Here is a 22,861-nt window from a genome sequence, read left to right on the forward strand (position 1 = left end):
CGTGCTAGGTCCCACAGACGAACAGACTCAGGCCCTCCAGACCATTCCAGCCCGTGTGGAGATGTGAGTGGGAATCGTGGCATGGTACTCATGCAATTGACAAATATCTATTAAGGGCCTACTTTGTAATAGCCACTGTTCCAGGTGCTGGGGAAACAGCAGTGGACGAAACAGAAGAAAGTCCTGCTCTCGTGGAAGTTTTATTCTAGTGGAGACAACAAGCTGTGAACAAGATTAATTACCAAATCACATGTGTTAATGGAGTGATAAGTGCTTAGGAGAAAAAATAAAAGAGGGAAGGGAATATTGGGCTGGGGGTGGCAGGTCATTCTTTTAGAGAGGGTGGCCAGGAATGGCCTCACTAGGGTGATATTAGAATAAAGACCTGAAAGAGGACAGAGAGCAAGCCATGAGGATCCTGGGGAAGTGTTCCAGGCTGGGCACAGCATGTGCAAAGGCCCTGAGGTGGGGACAGAGAGTGACAGTGAGGGGGCCAGTGAAGAAGAATGAATGAGAGGGAGTGAAAGAGAGGTGAGGGGGGCAGATCATGTGGGGTTGCTGGAAGGATTTTGGCTTTCACCTGGAGTGAAATGGAACTACGGGATAGTTTTAAGCAGAGGAGTTGGGGGTGAGTCTGTATCAGAGTGTGGGGCCCGGGTTATGAGACAGTTGGGTCCAAGTCACATAGGAGCAGCCTGTCAAAATGTGGAGGCCTGGTTGTGGCCTGATGAGGTCCCTGTGTGCTGGGGAGGGCCTGTGTCTGGACCCCTAAGGGTGGCTAGATCCAGGGCACTCCCTGGATTGACTCCATAAGGCGTGGCTCCCCCTGCCGGCTGCCTGCACATCCCTCAAGCTGGAAAGGGATCGCCAAGGCCAGCTTTGGGCCCCCCACTCCCTGACACCCCCAGCCCCCATTCCCTATGGAGAAAGTGGAGTCCAAAGTCATCTTCTCCATCCTCCTGCCTCTAGGGGAGCCAAGAATCACGCTCCTCCATGAGGCCCTCGGCAGGTTGAGCCTGGGTGGGAAGGGTTCACAGTCCCCCCTCCCCATTTCCCAGAGCCTGGGGGCCCAGCCAGGGCCCTGGTCCCGCCCTCGGTGACCGTTCGAGAAGGCTACCTGCTCAAGCGCAAGGAAGAGCCCGCCGGCCTGGCCACACGCTTTGCGTTCAAGAAGCGCTACTTCCGGCTCAGCGGGGAGATGCTCTCCTACTCTAGGAGTCCTGAGTGTCAGGTGGGGCTCCAGCCCACTGTGGAGGGTTTTCCAGGGGTGGCCTCACTCATAGAGCTGCCTCTTTGTACCCAGGGAGATACTGAGGTCCAGGAGGGGACAAGGACTGCCCAAGGCCCCGTGGCAGCTTAGCAAGTCCAAACTCTGAGGCCAGGCTCTGCTCATATCTTTGGGTCAGTGTGGGCACAGGACACGGACAGGCAAACGCCTACACATAGCATCAGACATTCTTCAGAACATGCACCTCTGGTGGCTGGGACGTATCCTCCCAGATGTGGACATGCACAGGGCATGGACACTGCTGAACCCCACTCAGATGTGACCACCCAGGTCTCTGCCCGCATACCATAGAGACTCACAATTGGATCTGTTCACCCAGAGGTACATGCCCGGCTGGACAGGCACTCACATCCAGACATTTGTTCACTCATTCATTCATCCATCAAGCATTTATTCGAGCACCTACTGTGTACCATGCAGTGTTCTGGTCACTGGAGATACCACAGTAAACAAGACATAAACTCCCTGCCCTCATGGGGCTGCCATTCAAGCCAGCACAAACTGAGACACACACTGGATCTACCCATTTCTGTGTCTGCACAGCTACAGACCATAATAGCTAACACTGGAGAGGGTGCCCACAACTTATTCCTTCTACTTTATCAGCAGAGTGTAGATTCTAGAGTTCAACTCTCTGGGTTTCAATTCTGGCTCCACCAGCTGAGTGACCACAGGAGGGTCCTTTAATCCTCCTGTGCCTCAGTTTCCTCATCTATAAGTTGGGAGGAATAATAGACCCAGCCTCAGAAATGTGTTGTAATGATGAAATAAGTGGAGAAATGTATCGTGCTTAAACTACATCTCAAGTGCTGTGTCGGGGTTGCGATGGTGGAAACTGATGTCCAGAGACGTTGTCACTTAGAGAGTGATGGGCCGGGACTGCAGGACTCACGGAACTGCCAAGTGGACACGCACATAGCACAGATGCGCGGGGTGAATGTCCCCACGCCAAGGCACACACCCACAGGAAAGCTGTCCCTGGGCACAGCCACGCCAGCCCCAGCCCCCGGCCCGCCCGGCAGCGACAGTCCTCTCTCACAGACGCGATCCTCCATGCCGGTGTCGCACATCCGCGCCGTGGAGCGCGTGGACGAGGGCGCCTTCCAGCTGCCGCACGTGATGCAGGTGGTGACGCAGGACGGCGCGGGAGCGCTGCACACCACCTACCTCCAGTGCAAGGTGAGGCGCTGCGAATATGAGGGAGGAGCGGAGGGAGCCCCTTGGGTCAAACCCCACCTCTGACCGCCCCCCACCAACTCCCTGAAGAACGTGAACGAGCTCAACCAGTGGCTATCGGCCCTGCGCAAGGCCAGCGCCCCCAATCCGGACAAGCTGGCCGCTTGGCACCCCGGTGCGTTCCGCAGCGCGCACTGGACCTGCTGCCTCCAGGCCGAGCGCTCAGGTGAGGGGGCGGGGAGGGGCGGACTCAGGCCCCGCCCTCCACACCTGTCAATCAGAGAGTGTCCCACCTCATCCTGGGTTGGCGCTGCAACTTTGGGCGAGTTCCTTAACCTCTCTCTTGCCTTGAAGTCTCCCCAAGTGTGAAATGGGGTTGATAATAGTGTCCACCTTGTAGGGCTGCTGTGAGGAGTAAATAAGTTGACATATGCAAAGCGATTAGAACACTGCCTGGCACACAGATACCTTTCAAGCACCCACTAAACACCGGGCGTCTAGTGGTACACAGACATCAGGCTTGCTCTCAAGGAAAACAAGTGAATAACCAGACCATTGTAATACAGTGTTACAAGTGCCAAGGTGTGGCTTTTGAGACTCCAGAGAACACCTCTGACCCAGCCCCAGGGTAGGACAGCAAGAAGGGCTTCCTGGAGTAGGTGCCACTTAAATGTGACCTGAGAAGGATAAGAGTTAAGTAGTGAAGTTGGAGGAAGGAAGAGTGTTCCAGGCAGAGCAAACGTGGGCTGAAGGATTGAAAAAGGTCTGTGGCTAGAGCGTAGAATGTGGGAGGGGGATGGAGAGAAGTGAGACTATGGCTCTTCTGGGCGAAGGTTGAGGCGGTGGGGCTGAGGGAAGTAGTAGGTTTGAAGGGTGATTTTAGAGGCAGAGGGGCAGGGCTTGGCCATGGGGCTTCTGAAAGGGGAATGGGAGGTTAATGATGATGCCGTGTTCCCCTCAGCTGCCGGTTGCAGCCGCACACACTCAGCCGTCACCCTGGGGGACTGGAGTGACCCGCTGGATCCCGACGCTGAGACCCAAATGGTGTATCGGCAGTTGCTTCTAGGGCGGGACCGGCTCAGGTGGGTCCTCCCCACCACCCAACCCACTTCACTATGCCCTGCTGGGGCAGCTACCCACTGTGCCCTCCCACGTCCACATGTTCTTTCTTTCCATGTGCATCTGATGAGCTTCCGGGGGCGCAGGCTCCAGGGAAGGACGGGGAAGCATCCTCAGGCGGACCCTAATGTGGAACTGGATCTTGGGATCTTTTTTTTTTTTTTTTAAATTTTTACTTTTTGGTCATGCTACGCAGCATGTGGGGTCTTAGTTCCCTGACGAGGGATCGAACCCGCACCCACTGCATTGGACGCACAGAATCTTAACCACTGGACCGCCAGGGAAGTCCCATGGATCTTGGGATCTTTTGATACCCAGGACTCCAGAGACACAGGGCACAGAGCTTGGATGTGTCCCTCCACCTTGCTGGCTGGCCTCAGGATCACTGTCATTCAGTGACGGAGATGTGTTCCAACTCATAGTGTGGATTCTGAAGCTGGCCTGCCTGGGTTCAAATCCTGGACTGGCTACTCACTGGCTGTGTGATCTCGGGCGAGTTGCTTACCTTCTCTACCTCAGTTTCCTCATCTGGAAAATAAGGGTACCAACTGTACATACCTCATGGGGTTGTCCTAAGGAACAAATGAGTTAATACAGGTAAAGCACTTTGTAGGTGCCTGGCCACATAATAAGCTTTCAATAAAGGGTAACAATTATTATTATGCTCTGTGACCTTAGGTAAGTTACATTACTTCTCTGTGTCTCAGTGATCACCTGTATAACGGAGCTAACAGTAAGTACCTACATGTGTTTTGTGCTAATTAAATGAGTTTAAACATGTAAAGGGCTTAGAATAGGATCTGACATGCTATAAATGTTTGCTGTGATGATGAGGATGGTTTAGTGGGAACCTGTAATGTCTCCGTCAACCAGCAGAATCTCTGGGTTCGAGAGCAGCATTGGGACTCAGGAACCAGCTTGCTTTTCCCCCTCTTAACTTTCAGGATGAAATTCCTGGAGGATTCCACCCTGGATACGACTCCCGAGGCAGACACAGAGAAGGGCTCCAGTGCCACAGAAGGTAAGGGGATAAGGAGGTCCCTTTTCTTTGCCCTCTCTGATACCTCCCACAACTTGCTCAGCACCCCGCCCTGTCCTCCCCTCCCACTCTCCTCTTTCCAGTCCACGAGCAGGCCAGTGGCTGTGTGTATGCGGCCCGGGCACATTTTAGGATCTCAGGGCACCAGGCACATATGGGGCCTGAGGAAGCCACTGGATCTGAATTACAGCAGCCTGCCCTGGCCTCGCTGAGCCCCTGTGGCCTCCTTTTCTTTCTCCCAGGGGCCTGTCCTGCTGCCCTGGCTCACCAGAGAGAGGCAGCTGCCCGTCTGCTGGAGGTGCTCGCAGACCTGAATCAAGCCCACGAGGAGTTCCAGCCTCAGGAGCAGCGGAAGGTGGCCCCGGGCCCCCTGAGGCCCTGAGGACACGCCAGAGCCAGCCTGAAAGGAGGCGAAAAGAGCCGGTGGGCCCTTCTCAGCGTCCCCTGGCCCAGGAGTCTCCTCGTGGCTGTCTGGTACCTCGTGGCTGCTGTGGCTTGCAGGCTCCTGGAGATATCCTAATCCCATGTGTCCTAAGCTGAGAACCCAGGCATGGAAACCCTTTGGCAGGGGACCATCCTTGCACTGAATGAGCCTTACCCTCTGGGTTGAGGCACTCTGGAGTGGATGGAATAAGGAACCTGACCCACTTGTCTCAGCCTGAGGTTTCTGCTTCACAGGACTGGCCTCTACCCACACTGACATGGCCAGCCTGGCCCTGAGCTGCTGGATACGGCTGTACCTGAATCCCTGATGCCCATGTGGCCTTGTTGGCCCAGATAGGCACTAAACAGGCTCAGCCCTTCTGTTTTCATGTCTGCCAATCCCTGTAGCCACATTGATCCTCCTGAACCCTGTCCTTGGCCGAGAATCCTAACCACAAGCCTCCAGAATCAGGTGCCCTCAGGAATAACTGAGGCCGAGAGCCCAGCGTGCGTGACTCAGACCCTTGGGAGACTTTGGGCCAGGCCCTTTCCCTCTCTTTGAGCCTCAGTTTACCCTGTATAAAATGAGGAGGGAGTGAGTCTAGATGTGTGGTTTTCAAAATGGGTTCCATGGGGATAGCGTGGGAGCCAGGGAGGGATTTCTCAGACTGTGGTTCAAAGCCCACCCTCAGGTTGTCTGCTAGAAATGCAGATTCCTGGGACCGCCCCCAGATCTTCTGAATCAGCATCTGAGGGAGCGTGAGGGCAGGAATCAGGGTTTGAAACAGGTTCCACAGGTGATGTGGTTGTACATGAGATTTGAGGACCATGGGGCTGGGTGGTTTTGTACATTGAGGTGAGATTTTGTTTGAGAATTAATCACAGAAGGTAAAGTGTTTGGGAACACCCAACTGGCAGAATTGGAAGGGCCTCCAAAGACTCATTTCCAGTTTTGTGTGACTAGAGGGTAGGACAGAAACCTAAGCCTATCTGGCTGGGGGAGTGGGGTGTGGTGGCGGTAACATGGACCAGATGCAGTGCTATCCTGAGCGTGGCCGGAAGGGGTCGCCTGGAGCCGTGGCGTCCACCACAGCTTCCTAGCATCCTGGGATGTTGCAGAGACTGACAGGAGACTTGCGGCAGATCCCGGGATACGTCCCTGTCTCTCCCTAGACAGAACCTGGTCCTCCTCCCTGAGGGCAGAGGCTGGGGCGCTGAGGTTCCAACGAGCCGATCACGGCGTCTCCCAGCTCCTCCATATTTTCCAGGAGGCTGGCAGCTCCCAGCCTGAGTTCCTGGTTCCTAGTAATTGTACCAGGGAGCAGCTGTGTGCATTGCCGTGCGCGTGCTTGAGAGCAGAGCTTTCACCTGTGCCCTCTTGGGGACTAGGATTGGGAGGGTCTGCCTCTGCCACCATCACACCCCCTGCCTGCCCCAGGACAAGAGAAGTATGGGGACCCTCCATCTCCAGCTGCCCAAGGCTGACGGGGCAATGGTCCTGGGTCATTTTGTTGCAAGCGCCCCCATGGGATGGACCGAAAGCCCCCAGAAACAGAGCCACGCACACCCCTTCTTGACAGGAAAAGACCCAGCGGAGGAGGAGAAAGACCATTTATTTCTCCACCCACAGTGGGACTGGTAGATTTTCAAAAGAGCAATCACTGGCGTCCCTTTAAATCTTGGCTGACTTCCGCCGTGGCAGCCAATCAACAGAGGCAGAGCTGGTGAGTTGCCTGGGCAACAGGCCCCTGGTTGGCCGAGACCATCAGCCACCCCGCTGCCCACTTCCAAGGCAAGGGAAATGGACTCTTTGCTGTCCGGTCTGCTTTTTAAACCTGCTGGCCTAAGCCAGGCCCTCCTCGTCTCACTCCTGAAGCCAGATGCTCCAGCCTTTGGATCTTGACATTGGGAGCGATTTGGTGGAGAGAATGGGGTGGGGAGGAAAGGAAAACAGTGCCTTTATCAGGGACAGACATAAGGCCTGGGGATTGCAGGGGAGAAGAAGGAGGTCAGGGTCGCAGAAGGATGAAGAGACACAAGCACAAAATAAGATTCTCCTCGTCTGTCTCCCTGGCCCGCCCCTTTGCAAAACTGCTGAATATTCTGGGAGCTTCCACCCTGTGGGCCCACAACTGCCCATCAGCGGGTGGCAGAGATGGGGGGGGCTGAGGCTCCCAAGTGCCCCCTTTTCTCCCGGACCCTCACCAGGCCCCCAAGTGCTTGACCCGAGTCCTTTTGTTTGCAGACAAGCCTGTACAGATGCGTTAGAGACACAGATGGGAATCCACATGGAGTATCATCACAGGGGTCTTTCTGTCTCTTCCCCCCCAGTCTGGGGGTAAGTAGAGGCACGTGGGTGTGCGTGCATGTGTTCAACAGGACACGTGTGTTTGCGTGAGGGGGTGGGGCTCTCTGTCTTTTTGGTAGGGAGGTTGCTGTGGTTTCCGGTACACCCTTGCGACCCTCTCAGGTAGCTAGGGTCGAAGCCGGCTGGCCCGCCATCCTCCCATCATCCCAACTGCTACCAGCCAAATCCCGGGAACGCTTCTGGTTCCTCCTGCAGGCTCCTCCCCAGCCCTGAACCTGGGCCGCCAGGACACACCTGGCAGAGGGAGGCATGTGCTGCATGTGCTGGACCAGGGGCAAAGCAGGAGGGAAGGTGGACAGCCTTGGGCCTCAGGCCTTGGCCACAGCCTCGGACACACCCTGGGCTGTGAGCTCTGCCAGCACGTTGTCTAGGTAGCTAGCGTCTGGGTAGCCGTGGCCCGTGAGGTTGGATCCAAACTCGGTCTTGTGGTGGATCTCGTTCCACACCACGGTGTCCGACTCGCCCGTGGTGTTGGATGTGCCGATGGTGAAGATAAGTCTCCGCTCCCAGGCGGTGATGAGCAGCCTCAGCACCTGGAGGGCGGGGCAGGCAAGGGTCACAGCCAGCCCCACCCACAGCCGGAGTCCCTCCCTGACCACACTGTGGCTCCCCTGCAGGATTCCCTGCGGCTGCCCGGCTTGGCCACTTCCTTCCCTAGACTGGCTCCCACTCTGAGCTCCCTCAGTAAAAGCACTTTCCATGTTATCAGCCTGTTTCTCTGGGGCGAAGGGTCTCAAACTGATGGCCCTCAGCTGTGTTTGGTTTGGACCTCATGCTGTATCAAAGAGCCACTTTGTGACTTCGTTGGCAATATTCAAAAACCCGGGGATTTCACGTGAAAATCAGAATTTCTGGCTCCTCTTGAAAAACAAAAAGTAAAAGCAGACAGTCTCTAGCGTGGCAGTGAAGAACCTAGACTGCTTGGGTTCAAATCCAGGCTCCACTGTTTGCTAGCTGTGTGACCTTGGGCAAGTTACTTGCCCTCTCTGAGGCTTCGTTTCTTTATCTCTAAAAGGAGGTCAAGACCTTGACTTCAGCGGGCTGGTGAATGAGATGAGGTGTGTGAGGCGACTGGCAGGGCTAGACACACAAACACAGACACACAGACACACAGACACACACTGGGTGGTTATAGTCAGTGCTGGTGCAGGGACTGGGGAGAACGGGGACCACAGGTCCAGCTGATGGCGGCTGGGGGCCCAGCCTGCTCCCACATCCCCGCGCCCTCACAGCACCCACCTTCCGGCCCTTCTCGTTGTTGGGCAGATAGCAGTGGCGTGGGAAGCCTCTTGCAGTGAACTTCTTGCCTGGGTTGGGGTGCTCGGGGCCCTGTGGGAGAGGCAGCAGGGGCTTGAACCGCAGACAGCGGCGGTGGCGGTGGCCTCGGGAGGGCTCAAAGCTAGGGGCCTGGGGGCTTACCTGGATGCCTGTGGGGATGTCGTAGACGATGCGGATGGTCTGGGTGTCAGCGAAGCCAGGCAGCGAGTGGGGGATGAGGTGAAACTCCATCTTCCCGGGTGGCTGAGTGCCCGTCTTCTCCCCATAGATGGCCTTGCAGGTGGGGCACTGCAGGCTGCCATCCTGGGGTGGGGGAGAGTGGCCGTGAAGTCCCCAGGTGTCCTAGCCCCGCCCGGCCCCCCCTGCCTACTCCCCACCCACTGCCCCACCCAGCCCACCTTGTTGCCATTGGAGTACATGGCCACGAGGCACAGCAGGTGGTACATGTGGCCACAGCGACCCAGGCGGCCCACGAGCTCAGGTCGCACGCCCTTGTGCCGAAGCACGCCCTCGTAGCCGGAGGCTGTGACCAGCCGCTCCATGCAGATGGTACAGTCCTGGGGGAGGGGGCACAGACGGGAGACTGAGGACTGGGGAGGGCGGGACACCCTTCCCCAGTCAGCGCTGCTGCTGGGCAGGGGCCAGACCCCCTATCCCCCAAGGGCAAGAGACCGCCCCCTCTCTGGTCCCCATCTATCAAAAGGAGAGGACACCCCCAGGTACTGAATTCAGACACATGCAGAGGAAGAGATGGCTTGCTCACACGCCCCTCCAGAAGGATTAAAGGCTTAACGATCAAAAGCAAAACTTAAACACATTTGGTGGAAAATATGGGTAAAAATAAGCTGCAAACAGGAGGGGCTGCTGCGGTGAGAGGCCTGCGTGCCGAGGCAGGAGTGGCCCCCGCTCGCTGCGGCTGGAAAGGACCCACGCGCAGCAACGAAGACCCAACGCAGCCAAAAAAAAAAAAAAAAAGCTGCAAAACTAAGATTGATCAGTGTGATTCTGTTAAACGTAGCATTTCTGTTCATCAAAAGACGCTGTAAGAAAGTGAGAAGGCAAACCCACAAACTGGGAGAAGAGACTGTAACACCTAGAACCAGGTGAGGAGGTGAGTGCTGGGCTCTCCATCTCTGGAGGTGAGGCTGCCTGTCCCCCGCACAGGTACCCTCCCCTAGGGGCTCACCTCATCAGGTGGGTTCTTCACCTTCTGCATGTACCTTCGGACCACATCCTCAGGGTTCTTACCTGCAAGGACAGAGTGGGGGTGGGCTTGAGGGTACCCAGAGTCTAGTCCTGAGGGCTTGGCCGAGGACAGGGTCACGGGTCAGAGGGGTGGGGTCAGAAGCTGTAAGGGTTGGCAGGAGTCACATGTCAAGGGCTGCTCGAGGTTTGATGTAGTCGGAGTTGGTGGCGAATGGGGTCAGGGAACCAGAACTGAGATGGGGTCACAAGTCTTTAGACCAAATTGGAGTTGAAGGGCCAGAGGGGTTGCGGTCAAAGGTTAGTGGGGTCAAGTTCGGGGTCAGGATCGGGCGCGGGAGGCATACTCTTCTTGAGGTGCTTCTTCTTGGTCTTGCGGCACACCCCGGGCACGCCTGGCACGGGCTTCACGTCGCTCTTGCTCACGGGCGGTGGGTGCAGGATGGGCTTGGGGGCCCGCGTCAGGCACACGGGCAGCCCCGCAGCGCAGAGCAGGATCCCGGTCATCCCTGGGGAGCGGCGGCGACAGTCAGGGGGCGGGATGCTCATCCGGGTCCCGCCCGCCCTGCTCTCCCAACATCGCGTGGACCCATGGGGTCTCTCCCCAGACTCCGCCCATCTGGTAAGCCCAGGAATCCTCAGATGGGTGGGTGGGGTGCCCGATGGGCCCCGCCCACTTAGCTCCCACCCAAGGTTGAAGCCGAGTGGAGTCCCTTCTGCGGGCCCCATGGACCCCAGTGTTATGGCCCAAAGGCAGGGGGTGTGTGCTCTTGGCCACGCCCTCCAAGGGGACGGGCCAAGGGGCCGAGAGGTGGGGCTGCCACCTTGTGGGCCCCGCCCTTCTTTCCCGTCCTGGACTGGACTCACCTGCCAGGGCCGGGTGGACTGGCCCCGTACCATTCAAGTTCTTCACCGGGAGCGCAGGGACCCTGAGGGGAGAAGAGAAGAGGCTGCAGCCCCCCCCGCCCCGCACCAGAAGATCAGGGGACTCTGCTTTGCCTTCTGGCTCTGGCTCGTGGCCATACTCTGACCCGTTTGTGCCTGTCCCAGTTATCTAGAACGACCACCAGGGAACTCCATTCCTACTCTGACATCCTTCTATTATGGAGTTCGGTGTGAGCAGGACCTCCGCGCCTGTGATAACGGAATGAACCCCTAGACTTAGTACTGACCCTCCCCTACTCCACAGCTGGCCTCCTCCCTGGTGAGAGCACTTGGCTCCCAACTGCTCCCTTTCATTGGCCACTGTGCCTGAAACCCAACTATTTGTGATTTAGCCATTCTATGCTCTCAAACTTTGCTATATGGAGCACTGATCCCCATAAAAGGTTCTGGGAAAGGAGGATTTAGGGATCAGTTAGGAAACACTTCACTGTCCCACTTGGAAATTCACAACACATATGGGCATATTAAAGGCTCTGATAAGTCCTGCATAAGGAAATATGGTTAGCAATGGTAAATCCAGGTTTCCCAAAGACATTTGATGATGAACATTTCCCCCCTCTGGAATATTTACTGATGTCAGTTCCTGTGACTAAGGCACTGTCACCTCTTCAAATGAAGAGGCCCTAGGAAAATGTAGCCTGCTTCCCCTCTTTGCCCTTCCCTCCAAAGAGGCCTGGCTTTTGGAATCATCCAGAGCTACTTTCATATTTCAGCTCGACCGTTAAGCAGCTGGATGACACGTCATCACACCTCTCATAAACCTGTTTCCCCATCAGTAAAATGGCGATAATGTGGCGCCTTCCTTAAGTTTGCTGTGAAGAGTCAATGAAATTCTGCATGTCAAGGGCTGAGCACAATTCCTGGTACCTAATAAAGACTCTAATAGCTTTAACCATCATCACCACCATCATCACTATCGCTGCGTAATCCTGGCTAATTTCACCTCTCTTGCACCTGAAACCAGTTAAGTTACAGTGTAACTTCTCTCCATCTTGGATAGGAAACCATGAAAGTATTGCAGTGATAAGCTTGGGAGAGTCACTTAACCTCTGTGATCCTCTGTTTTCTTATCTGTAAAATGGGGATGACAATAAAGGAGAAATCTTGTTGTGATCTGTACAGTGTGCCCGCCTGAGTCTAGACTTCAGGGCTTAGTTTTGTGGATGAACTGGTATCTTCCTGTTGATGGGCATGGAAGGGTAAGTTTTGATGAAGAGAAGGAGTGTAATAAAAGCCACAGGGCAGCCTGAGGGACTTGGGGATGTGCCAGGAGGAAGTGCAGGAAGGGATGCGGGCAGTGACAGCTGGGGAAGGAGCTGCTGCAGCCCCCTTTGCCTGCCTGCTCAGGTCTGAGCCTGGCCAGTGCTGCCTGGACACCTGCCCCAGCAGGTACAGTCGGCACCAGGAAGCTGGCTGGAAAGTGTCTTTAAGCAAATAGTACGTTTGGCAGGTTTTCATGCTGCTGCAGTGGCTCCAGAAACACACACACACATACCCCTGGGGAACATGGGCTATATATACATGCACACGTACACTTGGAGAACACGCCAGATGCACAAGGACACACACACACACATACACACACACACAAACACAGACGGAGAACACTGCTCAAACAGGCACACACTCCTGAAAACATGCCCCCCATGCATGTACACACATGCTCCAGGGAACACACGATAGATACACGCACACACAGGCATGCACACACAATCCAGGACGCCCCCTCCCTGTACACAGATACAGACACAGGCACACATATACTTCGGGAGCGTGTCACACACGCTTGCATGCAAACACACACACACACCAGGCAGTACACACCATGCATGCATACATACAGACGTACACAGAGACACACCTCAGGGAACACACCCCATGAACACACACAGGTTCATACAGATACACACACCTCTGCATGGAGAACACCATACAAACATGTACACACACACTCCAGGGAACAGCACACACAGAGATACCACGTGCACACACCATGAAGACAATGAACTGGACAGGGGAAGAGTCAATGGACTCTTCTCGTGCCACAGCCGCCCCTCCCCCAAATTCAGGGTAAAGGCACCTTGGTCCTCACAAGCACCCAGCAGTCTGCAGCCTGCAAAGGGACCCTGCCACCTGCATGTGGGGACACACAGACACCATGACCCATGCTCCCCAACAATGACAGGTAGACGCTCGGCTGGGGGACTTCCACTTTACACACACAGTAACACACGCACACGCACTACACACAGCCGTCCACTCTGTGGCTGCCCAGCGGCACGGGCTTACACCTGGTCGGCCAGGGCACTCCTCCCAGACCCCTCTTACTGGGGGTGGCAGCATCTGGAGCAGACATCAGGGTCACCAAACACTCTGGTGACCCAGAGTTGTGAGGGAGGTGCAGCGGAGGGTAAGTACCCCTGGGGGCCCCCAGGGGCTGGACAGCTGAGGTGTGGGAGGGGGGAAAGATGCTGTGCCTCGGTTTCCCCATCTGTAATGGGGATAGAGTCTTGTGGAGGTTCAATGAGTTAAAACACATAAAGTTCATAGTTTGGTGCAGGGGTGAGAGTGGAGGTGTCCTAATTTTCTCCTTCAGCAGCCTGCTGGGACCCAAGGGATGGGGGCTGAGTACCCATCTGCCCCTTCACAGGGTTCGTCATAATCCCCCAGGACCTTCCTTGCAGGGGCATTACCACCCTAGTCTCATCCCTCCCCGTCCTCTTACAGGAAAGCGTGGAGGCACCTCCAGCTTCTCCTCCTCCTGAACTGTCCTTCAAAACACTACTAGTGTATTATTATTTTATTTATTTTTAAAATTTATTTATTTTTGGCTGTGTTGGGTCTTCGTTTCTGTGCGAGGGCTTTCTTTAGTTGCGGCAAGTGGGGGCCACTCTTCATCGCGGTTCGCGGGCCTCTCACTGTCGTGGCCTCTCTTGTTGCGGAGCACAGGCTCCAGATGTGCAGGCTCAGTAGTTGTGGCTCACGGGCCTAGCTGCTCCGCAGCATGTGGGATCTTCCCAGACCAGGGCTTAGAATCCGTGTCCCCTGCATTGGCAGGCAGACTCTCAACCACTGTGCCACCAGGGAAGCCCTTCTAGTGTATTATTATTATTATTAGGCATGCAGGATCTTAGTTCCCTGACCAGGGTTTGAACCCATGCCCCCTGCGGTGGAAATGCATAGTCCTAACCACTGGACCACCAGGGAAGTCCCTAAAACACTTCTAGTGTAGACACACTGTTAAGGTCCTCTACATATCCAGGTCTTCCCATCCCCTTCCTTCTTTCATGTCTATCTCATGAGAAAACATCCTTCCTTCTCTCCAGGGCTATCTGTAAAATGGTGGAAAGAAAAGTATTTGGCACAAGTACCACCACTTCTTGTCTCCTACCTGTGGCAGGCATCACTAATCCATCACAGCACTTTCTCAAGCCAAGCAGAATCATCAGCACAGCTCTCCAGGCAGCCTCTACCAATCAGCAAGGACAGTTGGCTACCCCAGGTCTATATAATGCCCGAAGTCTGGTCCAGCTCATGACACTGGTCTTGCTGAGCCTTTGCCAGGGAGTTAGGCAGGAGGGACCCCAGAAGGGGAATATTTTAGATCTTAGCAGCCCTTCAATCTCAGGCACACTTTAAAAACCACGGAGCCCTGGGTTACAAAAGTCAGTCTTGCTCCTGGGAGGAGGGTTGTGAGTGGGGCGTGATGGTGGGGCTGTTTTTTATTTACCCGTCGGCAAGCTGGGGGACAGTCCCCAGGTGGCCCCCAGCCTCTCTCAATCTGCGGGCCCCCTGCGAGAACCCAGGGTTGCTGGGTTCCCACGATGCCAGAGCGTGGGAGCCACCCAGGCCCCTTTTTGATGTGGGATGCGCTGTTTCCTCCGAGTCAGTGAGAACATCCTCCTGCCCTGGACAGGAGACTGCTGCCCACAGGCCTCCCGGAAGGGGGGCCGGCCTTCACTCTCTGCTCCGCCCTCTTGAGGCCCTGCCTGGCAAAGGGTCAGAGGAATCCTTCAGGCCTTGAAATCTGCTCTGACCAGAAGCCAGCCCTGGCTGCCCCAGGGCAGGGATGGGTCCCGCTGCCTTGCCCACCCCTGCATCAGATCCTGTTCCTCCCGCTGCCCTCAATCCCCTGTGGCTCTTACCTTGCTTAGAGTGAAATCCAACCTCTTTACCATATGCAGTATAGCCAGTACCTACCCCTTGAACTCTGTTTCTCCTGTGCTCACCCCTCACCCACTCCACCCCAGCCTCCCTGGTCCCCCTGCCATTCTGCAAACATACCAGGCCCATCCTCACCCCAGGGCCTTTGCACTCGCTGATTCCTCTCCCAGAATGCTCTCCCCCAGATTATCCTCATGCTCTGCTCCCTCACTTAACACAGGTTTCTGCTCAAATGTCACCCTATCCGAGATCTTCCCTTCCACTTTATTCTAGAGAAGCCCTCTGCCTTTGCCCTTACCTTACTTAATGTTTTTTGTCATTGCATTAATCACAGCCTGATATTATAAAGTCTTCAGCATGACCAGGCCCTCCCTGTCTCTGTGACCTCATCTCCACCCCCTCCATCTCTCTACTCCACACACCTCTGCTCTAAAATGCTGAGCCCTTTCAAGGCCTTTTCACTTGCTGTGCCCTCCGCCTGAAGGCTTTTCCCGCAGATGCTGAGTGGCTCCCTGAGGTCTGCTTCAGCGCTGCCTCGGTAGAAAGACCTTCCTCACCACCTGCCATCGCCGCGAGTACATGGCACATAGTAGATTGTCAAGAAACACTTGTTGCACGAAGGAAGGAAGGAAGACTGGATTTTGCGGGGATGTTCCAAGCCGATGACTCACGCTCACGTGCTCGGGCGCCGTCTCCCCGTGCATTTTTTGCACACGTTGGAAGTGAGCCTTGAAGCAGCTGCCCCAGAGAAGCCCCTCTGAAGCCTTTAGCCCTCGGAGACTCTGTGCCAACTTTCATTCTGAAGTGAGCACACTAAGTGGGCATCCGTGGGAACAGCACGAGCAAAGTTTCTCTAAGAAGTTCCCAGAAATGCTCCCCATCCCACTCAAGGCAGAGCTTCCATGGCAAGGTTTGGGGGAACCCAGACATTTCCCGGAAACTGTCTCAGTGAACATGCCACACAGAGATGGGCCAGGGGTCAAAAATTCCAAGAGCTCGCTATGTCCCAGACTCTGTTGTAGACCTTCCCTCCCTCATCTAATTGTCCCAATAAGTCTGTGATATCCCATTCTACAGAGGGGGAGACTGAGGCCCAGAGAGATGAAGTAACTTGCCAGTAAGTGGTAGAGCCCAAATGTGAGCCCAGGATGTCACACTCCAGAGTCTATTTTCTCAGCCATGTGACACGAAACCAAGTTCTCTCACCCTGGCTCAGAGACTGAGGCAGGAGGCTGTTATCTGAGGAAAAAAATCTCCCCAGGACGAGTTTGGGGAAGAGGGTTAGGGTGTTTGGCTTCCCTCTCTTTCCTCTGCCACAGAAGAGCAAACAGAGATGCCTCATGCCTGCCCTGGCTGGGAGGCAATGTTCAAAGGCAGGATGAGATAACTTGGGGAGATTTTCCTAGTTGCTGTTCCTCACACTGTTCCCTGCCCTTTCCTGTCTGCGTACCTTTGTCACACTGTTTCCCCTGCCTGTCCATACTGTCTATTCCCAATTCACATCTTCCCTTTGAAGACAGGTTCAAAGGTCACTGTCTTCATGAGGCTTTTTCTGATCGACCTCAAGCAAATACATAACCACTCCTTCTTTGAATTCCCAGGGGACTGTGTTTATCTTTTGTTTTTTTGAGGACACATTTCCTGTCTTGCTTCCTAGTTGTGGGGTTCCACTCTTATCTCTTCCACCAGACTGTGAGCTTCTGACCCAGTCCTGTGACCCCAGGATTGAGGATGAAACGTGGTGCAAATCGGTACTCAGTAAGCACTGAATAGAGGAGTTGAGCCAATTAAGGAATCGGTCTACTAGTTCTCTGGTCTCTTCAGAGGGGTGCCTGGTGTCCTTAGAAACAGTAGTTCTTAAAAATAGAACTACCATATGACCCAGCAATCCCACTACTGGGCGTATATCCAGAGAAAACCATAATTCAAAAAAACAAGAGAAGCCACTGCAATGAGAAGCCCACGCACTGCAACGAAGAGTAGCCCCCGCTTGCCACAACTAGAGAAAGCCCGTGCGCAGCAACGAAGACCCAATGCAGCCAAAAATAAATAAATAAATAAATAAATTTATTTATTTATTTTTTAAAAAAACAAAACACATGCACCCCAATGTTCATAGCAGCACTACTTACAATAGCCAGGACATGGAAGCAACCTAAACGTCCATCAACAGAGGAATGGATAAAGAAGATTTGGCACATATATACAACGGGTATTACTCAGCCATAAAAAGGAATGAAATTGGGTAATTTGCAGAGATGTGGATGGACCTAGAAAGCGTCATACAGAGTGAAGTAAGTCAGAAAGAGAAAAGCAAATATTGTATAATAATGCATAAATGTGGAATCTAGAAAAATGATACAGATGATCTTATTTGCAAAGCAGAAATAGAGACTCAGATGTACAGAACAAATGTATGGATACCAAGGGGGAAACGGGTGGGATGGGAGGAGGAATTGGGAGACTGGGATTGACACATATACATTATTGATACTATGTATAAAATAGACAACTGATGGGAACATACTGTATAGAACTACCTAATGCACTGTGGTAACATAAATGGGAGGGAAGTCCAAAAGGGAGGGGATATCTGTACTCGTATGGTTGATTCATTTTGTTGTGCAGTGGAGGCTAACACAACATTGTAAAGCAACCATACTCCAATAAAAATTAATTTAAAAAAAAGAAAAAAAGGAAAAGAAAAAGAATCAGTAGTTCTAACACCAAATGTGCCCCCAGAGACAAGGTTGGAGCAGGAATGGCAAATACATGACATAGATACCATTACTGCCTATCTAGCACCCATGGCAGGCATCACCAATCAATCCTAGCATTCCTTTCCACTAAGCTAAAACGCAACTTCAGAATCCTTGTCAAGAGTGCTCCAGGAAGTCATTTCCATTCAAGCAGAGCCAGCCCATGAACTGAAATCTGTTTGTCATTTATCTTGCAAATGATCGGAATGAGGCCCAGAGAGGGGAAGTGGCTTCACGATGGTCAACCAGCTGGTTAGTGGTCCTGGAGTTTCTGAGTCAGAGGCCAGAGCTGAGCCCACCAGGCGGATCTGTGGGGTCACCTGGAGTTGAGCCAGCCTTCTGAGCCCTCTGTGCCCTAGAGGTGGGCCAAAGCCTTTGACCTGGACCCTGGAGCTGGCTCAGGTTTGGGGGGCCTGCATTGAGGGCTTCACGAGTGGATACATTTGCCTGCTCTGGCCACTCCTCTCTGTCCCAAGCAACAAGGGGGTTCAGGACCCCAGAAATGCAGGAAGTCACAACCTAGGCTGGCCTCCCTGTCCTCTCCCTCTCCTCCATGCCCCTGGCAGGCCCCAGGCATGTCACATTCTCTGATGGTGGTTTCAGGTCCTCTGATTGGCCTCAGATGCTCTCCAGACACCTGGCACTTACCCCATGGCCCCTTGGGGAGCCTCTGGAGGGTCATGCCTCAGTCATATGGGTCCAAGTGGGTGAGGAGGGGGCAGAAGTGAGAGCGCCATGTCATGGGGAGAAGGAAGTTGAATAGTGCATGGGCCCCCCCTCCCCTGTTCCTTGGGCCTGCTCCTGTCACCTGCCCCCATTCAGTGCCCACTCGTCCTGTACCTGAACCCCTGACCCCCACAGTCCGGGGTCAGCCTGGTCTGCACCCCCAACCCCTCTGCAGAGCCTGAGAACATCACGGCAAGCTCCAGGGAGACAGGGTGCCCCATGGGTCCAGCAAAAGCCACAAACCATCAAGCGGCCTGGCTCGCTTCCCCTTTCCTCGCTCCAGCCATCCCCGCCCACCCCCTGCCTGAACAAGCTGCTGAGCTTCTATGGGCCTCAGTTTCCCCTCTGTCAACTGGGACCTCTCACCCCTGACCCCGTCCACTCCTAGGGGTTCAACGGTACTAAAGTCCCCCTAGAGCGATATTTTGAGGGGTGGCTGTCATTTAGGGCCCAGGTTTATCCAGAGGCCTGGGGGCTCCGTGTCACCCTCCCCCACCCTCCTGGTCTCCCTGCTCCGTAGGCGCGGCCCGGGGTGGAGCCCAGGCAAGGGAAGGGAGGGGAGGGGCGGGCTGTCGGTTGGTTCCCACGGCCGGGCCGGGGGCAGACACGTAGACAGGAGTGTGTGGTTTGGCCTCCCAGGGAGCAGGGCAGGAAGTGCTTCAGGTCTGGGGGGCGGGGGAATGGGGCAGTTTGGTTTGACCTTGCGGTGAGGCGCTGGGGGAGCCCAGCGAGAGGAGAGGCAGGGTGACAACCAAGGCACTCCAGCCAGGACAGGAAAAGGGGGAGGGTGGGCAGGCCAGGGGCCCCCTGAGGACATGGTGAGGGTGAGACTTTTCATGTTGTGCCTTTCGGGACTTTGTTACTTTTGAAGCATTTAAAAGTAATACCCAGGAAAGAGCCGGAGAAACAAAATGTGGATTCTTTAGAACATACATGTAAAATCACTGCAGGAAATAAAAAGAAGGAAAACACCCAAACACTCCCACCACATCAAAGCCCACCTCCCCACCTATTCTCTACATCCAGACTGAACCTGTGACAACAGAGTCACGCCAGTCTGGCTCCAGCTCCCAACCCCACTGGCTACCATCCCACGCAGAGTGAAAGCCGAAGTCCTCAGCACAGCCTTCGGGGCCCTGCAGGACTGGCCCCATTTCATCTTTGGCCTCTTCTCCCACCCCACATCCCCTGTAGCCTCTCCAGCCACACTGGCCTCCTCGAACATACCAGGCCTGCTCCTGCCTCAGGGCCTTTGCACAAGCTGTCCCCTCTGTCTGCAATGCTCTCCCCCCAGTTCTCTGCGTGGCTTGCTTCTCAACCTCCTTCAATCCTTTCTCAAATGTTATATTCTCAGTGAGGCCTTTTCTGACCTCTTTGTTTACAATTGCATCCCTCCCACCACCCCCTACACCCCTTCCTTTCTTTATTTTACCTCTGTAATCATTACTACTCTCTACCATATTCTAGAATTTATTTATTTTGTTTATTGTTTGTCTCTCACTAGAATGTGAGCTCCAGGAGGGCAAGGATTGTCTGTTTTGCTCATGGTTGTATCTCCAGGGCTCCAAACAGTGCCTGGCGCACAGTAGTTGCTGAACATAAAAAAATTAACTAATTAAAAAGCAAACATAGGCTATAAAGAAGATAAAAAGAAATAGCAAACTGGGGAAAGATGACAGTTAAAGGGTTAATACCCTTAATGCAGGAGAAGCGCTTGTAAATCAATAAGGAAGTAATAAAGAGCCCAAGAGAAGGAGACGCAAAAGAAAGAAACAAGTGATTGGTAAAAGAAGGAATCACTGGTGGCCAGTAAACAGGAAGAGGCTCTCAGGCTAAGAACCAGAGGTATGAAAACTCAAATGGCAGGACTTCCCTGCTGGTCCAGTGGTTAAGAATCCGCCTTCCAATGCAGGGGACGCGGGTTCGATCCCTGGTCGGGGAACTAAGATCCCATATGCCGTGGGGCAACTGAGCCCATGCGCCACAACGAGTGAGCCCACGTGCTGCAACTACAGAGCCCATGCGCTCTGGAGCCTGCGCACCGCAACCAAGAGCCCATGCACCAGAACGAAAGATCCCACATGCTGCGACTAAGATCCGACGCGGCCAAAAATAAAATAAATAAATAAATAAATAAATATTTAAAAAAACGAAACAAAACTCAAATGGCATCTTGATGGCGCTGATTAGGGTGGCAACACTGTAGTCTGATAGGGACGTACGGGCAGGGCCAGATTTGAAAATGCAGGCGCTCTGATATCTGCCCCCACGTTGGTCTTTGTTGCCAGCCCCACTCCATAGGTGCAAAGACAGGTCCAGAGAGGGCGATAAGCTCCACTGGGGTCACACAGTGAGAGGAGACACAGAAGCTGGGCCCAAACTCAGCCTCTGTGGGTCCATCTACTCCCTGGACTCCACAACACCTTGTAGAATCAGGGCCAGGTCTCTCTGGGACCCTGGCTGGAAACTTGGAGTGGGCAGACAGCGGGGTGGGGTATCCCAGTACCGTGGCCGACTGGGGTTTTTGAATCAGAGTCCTAATCACGTGACCTTGATCAAGGGCCAGCCTTTCAGAGCCTCAGTTTCCTCATCTGAAAAATGGGGATAATAGGACCTGCCACCTTGGGTTTCTGTGCACATCAAGAGAGGCGATGCATGTAGAAGCCGTGAGATGGAGCCTGGGACGCACTGAGCGCTCAGTAAATGGAAACAGGCCTGCAGCTGTCCCCCTCCCTTTCCCCTCCACCACGTGGGCTGGAAACTCTGAGTCTGTCCCACAGCTGTGTTCCGAAGTGCTGGATGCTGCCCTCTCAGGTGACAGGGTGGATCTTTCCCACCCCTCTGTGTCTGTCCCCCAGGCCCCGGCTGCCAGCTGGCTTCTCGCCCCGTCACAGGGGGAGTGGAAAAAAAACCTGGCCAGGCGGACACTCTGGCCCCACTGGCTGTGTGGCCTGGGGGCAAGTCAGTGCCCCTCTCTGGACCTCTGTCCTGAGATGAGGATGGGAGGTAAGAAGGATGACAAAGAATGATGTCAGAGTTCACCCCTCCCTTGCACACGGATCATGTGCGGTGATTTGAAATGCATTTGCACGCGCATCAGCTCTGCTGAGCCAGCACGTGTGGATTGGGGCGATTTTAGCTCCGTTTGGCAGATGGGGAAACTGAGGCCAGGGAGGGTGAAGCCATGCACCTCTCTCGGCAGGAGAGAGGTAGGGTGGAGAGAAGGGAGCAGGGGAGGGAGAGAGCTGATGAGAGGGAAAGAAAAAGGCAGGAGAGAAGGAACAAGAGACAGAGACAGACAGAGACAGGGAGACACAGTCACAGGGAGAAAGAGAGAGACTGAAAGGGAGGCTGAGACTCAGAAAGTGTAACAGCAAAGTCACAGACACACGGCTGTGGCTTGAATTGTGTTCACCCCAGAACTCAGGTGTTGAAGTCCTAACGCCCCCCAAGCCCCCAGACACTTTGGAGACAGGATCTCTGAAGAGGTGATCAAGTTATGAACAAGGTCATTAGGTTGGGCCCTAATCAGTATGGCTGGTGTCCTTATAAAGAGGAAATTTGGACACAGGTACAGAGGGTAGGTGACATGAAGACACAGGGAGAAGGGGCCCATCTGTAAGCCGAAGGAGAGAGGCCCCACCAGAAACCCACCCTACTGACACCTTGATCTCAGACCTCCAGCCCCCAGAGTGCGAGACAATACATTTCTGTTGTTTGGGCCCCCCAGTCTGTGGCAGCCCAGGCACAGTGACAGACAAACACAGAGGCAGAGAGACCGTGAGAAGGGCCATGAGGGGCTCTGTGGGGTTTGGGGATCAGGGTGGAGTGGGGGGTCTGGCTGCCTAGCTCCTCAGAGACCCCATCCCTTTCCCATCATAGGCTGCGCCAGGGCCTCAGTTGCCTTGGCAACGGGAAGCTTGGGTCTGCCATCCCCATGCCTCCTTCCTCCCACTCCCCTCACTCAGCAGGAGACTCCACGTGTCCTGTACCTACCCCCCCACTCTGAACCAGGGGTATTTTTAGCTGGAGTTCCTTGGAGATGAGGGTTGGGGGGCCTCCACCCAGGCTTGTCTGGCTGGGGAGGGTCTGTTAGAGGGGCAGGGGTGAGACTGGGCAGGGTCTACATGGCCAGGGAGGGATGAGGGAGCCCCATCAGTCCCCCATGTCCCCTTTCCAGGCCAATGTCTGGTCTCAGAGAGGGTCAGAAAGAGCTCCCAGGAAGGGGAGGGGGAGTGATACAGACTGGGTAGGGGGCACATGGCTGGGGAGAGCAGGGTGCTGGCAGGTCAGAGGAGGACATGTTTAATGATCAGCAACCCCAGGGAGAAATGTTTCTTCTCTCCAGAGCCCTCGTGAGCTCAAGCACACTC

At 54.5% G+C, this 22,861-nt stretch overlaps 2 protein-coding genes across 8 annotated transcripts in view; one reads left to right on the plus strand and one right to left on the minus strand.

Annotated features, from left to right (window-relative positions):
* Window positions 1-6,536, plus strand: part of RASAL1 (RAS protein activator like 1) — a 33,828-nt gene extending 27,292 nt beyond the window's left edge. For 5 of the 7 annotated variants that reach the window (XM_027124658.1, XM_027124657.1, XM_027124659.1 and 2 more), the window contains 6 exons: window positions 1,059-1,231; window positions 2,330-2,467; window positions 2,555-2,690; window positions 3,426-3,546; window positions 4,528-4,604; window positions 4,865-6,536. In XM_027124658.1, coding sequence (XP_026980459.1) covers window positions 1,059-1,231; window positions 2,330-2,467; window positions 2,555-2,690; window positions 3,426-3,546; window positions 4,528-4,604; window positions 4,865-5,004 — 785 coding nt within the window. In that variant the 3' untranslated portion in view covers window positions 5,005-6,536. Of the gene's footprint in view, window positions 1-1,058; window positions 1,232-2,329; window positions 2,468-2,554; window positions 2,691-3,425; window positions 3,601-4,527; window positions 4,605-4,864 lie in introns of those variants that run through there. The other 2 variants (XR_003436708.1, XM_027124663.1) reach the window with 2 other exon arrangements.
* Window positions 6,537-6,642: 106 nt separating this feature from the next.
* Window positions 6,643-22,861, minus strand: part of DTX1 (deltex E3 ubiquitin ligase 1) — a 38,301-nt gene continuing 22,082 nt past the window's right edge. Inside the window, exons 4-10 of the mRNA XM_027124664.1 lie at window positions 10,762-10,823; window positions 10,242-10,403; window positions 9,878-9,939; window positions 9,090-9,248; window positions 8,833-8,994; window positions 8,653-8,742; window positions 6,643-7,946 (exon numbers count right to left, since the gene is read on the minus strand). Coding sequence (XP_026980465.1) covers window positions 7,722-7,946; window positions 8,653-8,742; window positions 8,833-8,994; window positions 9,090-9,248; window positions 9,878-9,939; window positions 10,242-10,403; window positions 10,762-10,823 — 922 coding nt within the window. The 3' untranslated portion in view covers window positions 6,643-7,721. The remainder of the gene's footprint in view (window positions 7,947-8,652; window positions 8,743-8,832; window positions 8,995-9,089; window positions 9,249-9,877; window positions 9,940-10,241; window positions 10,404-10,761; window positions 10,824-22,861) is intronic.

Source organism: Aethalodelphis obliquidens, unplaced genomic scaffold, assembly GCF_003676395.1.
Source record: "Aethalodelphis obliquidens isolate GAN/ISIS:26980383/991018 unplaced genomic scaffold, ASM367639v1 scaffold28, whole genome shotgun sequence".
NCBI lineage: Eukaryota > Metazoa > Chordata > Mammalia > Artiodactyla > Delphinidae > Aethalodelphis > Aethalodelphis obliquidens.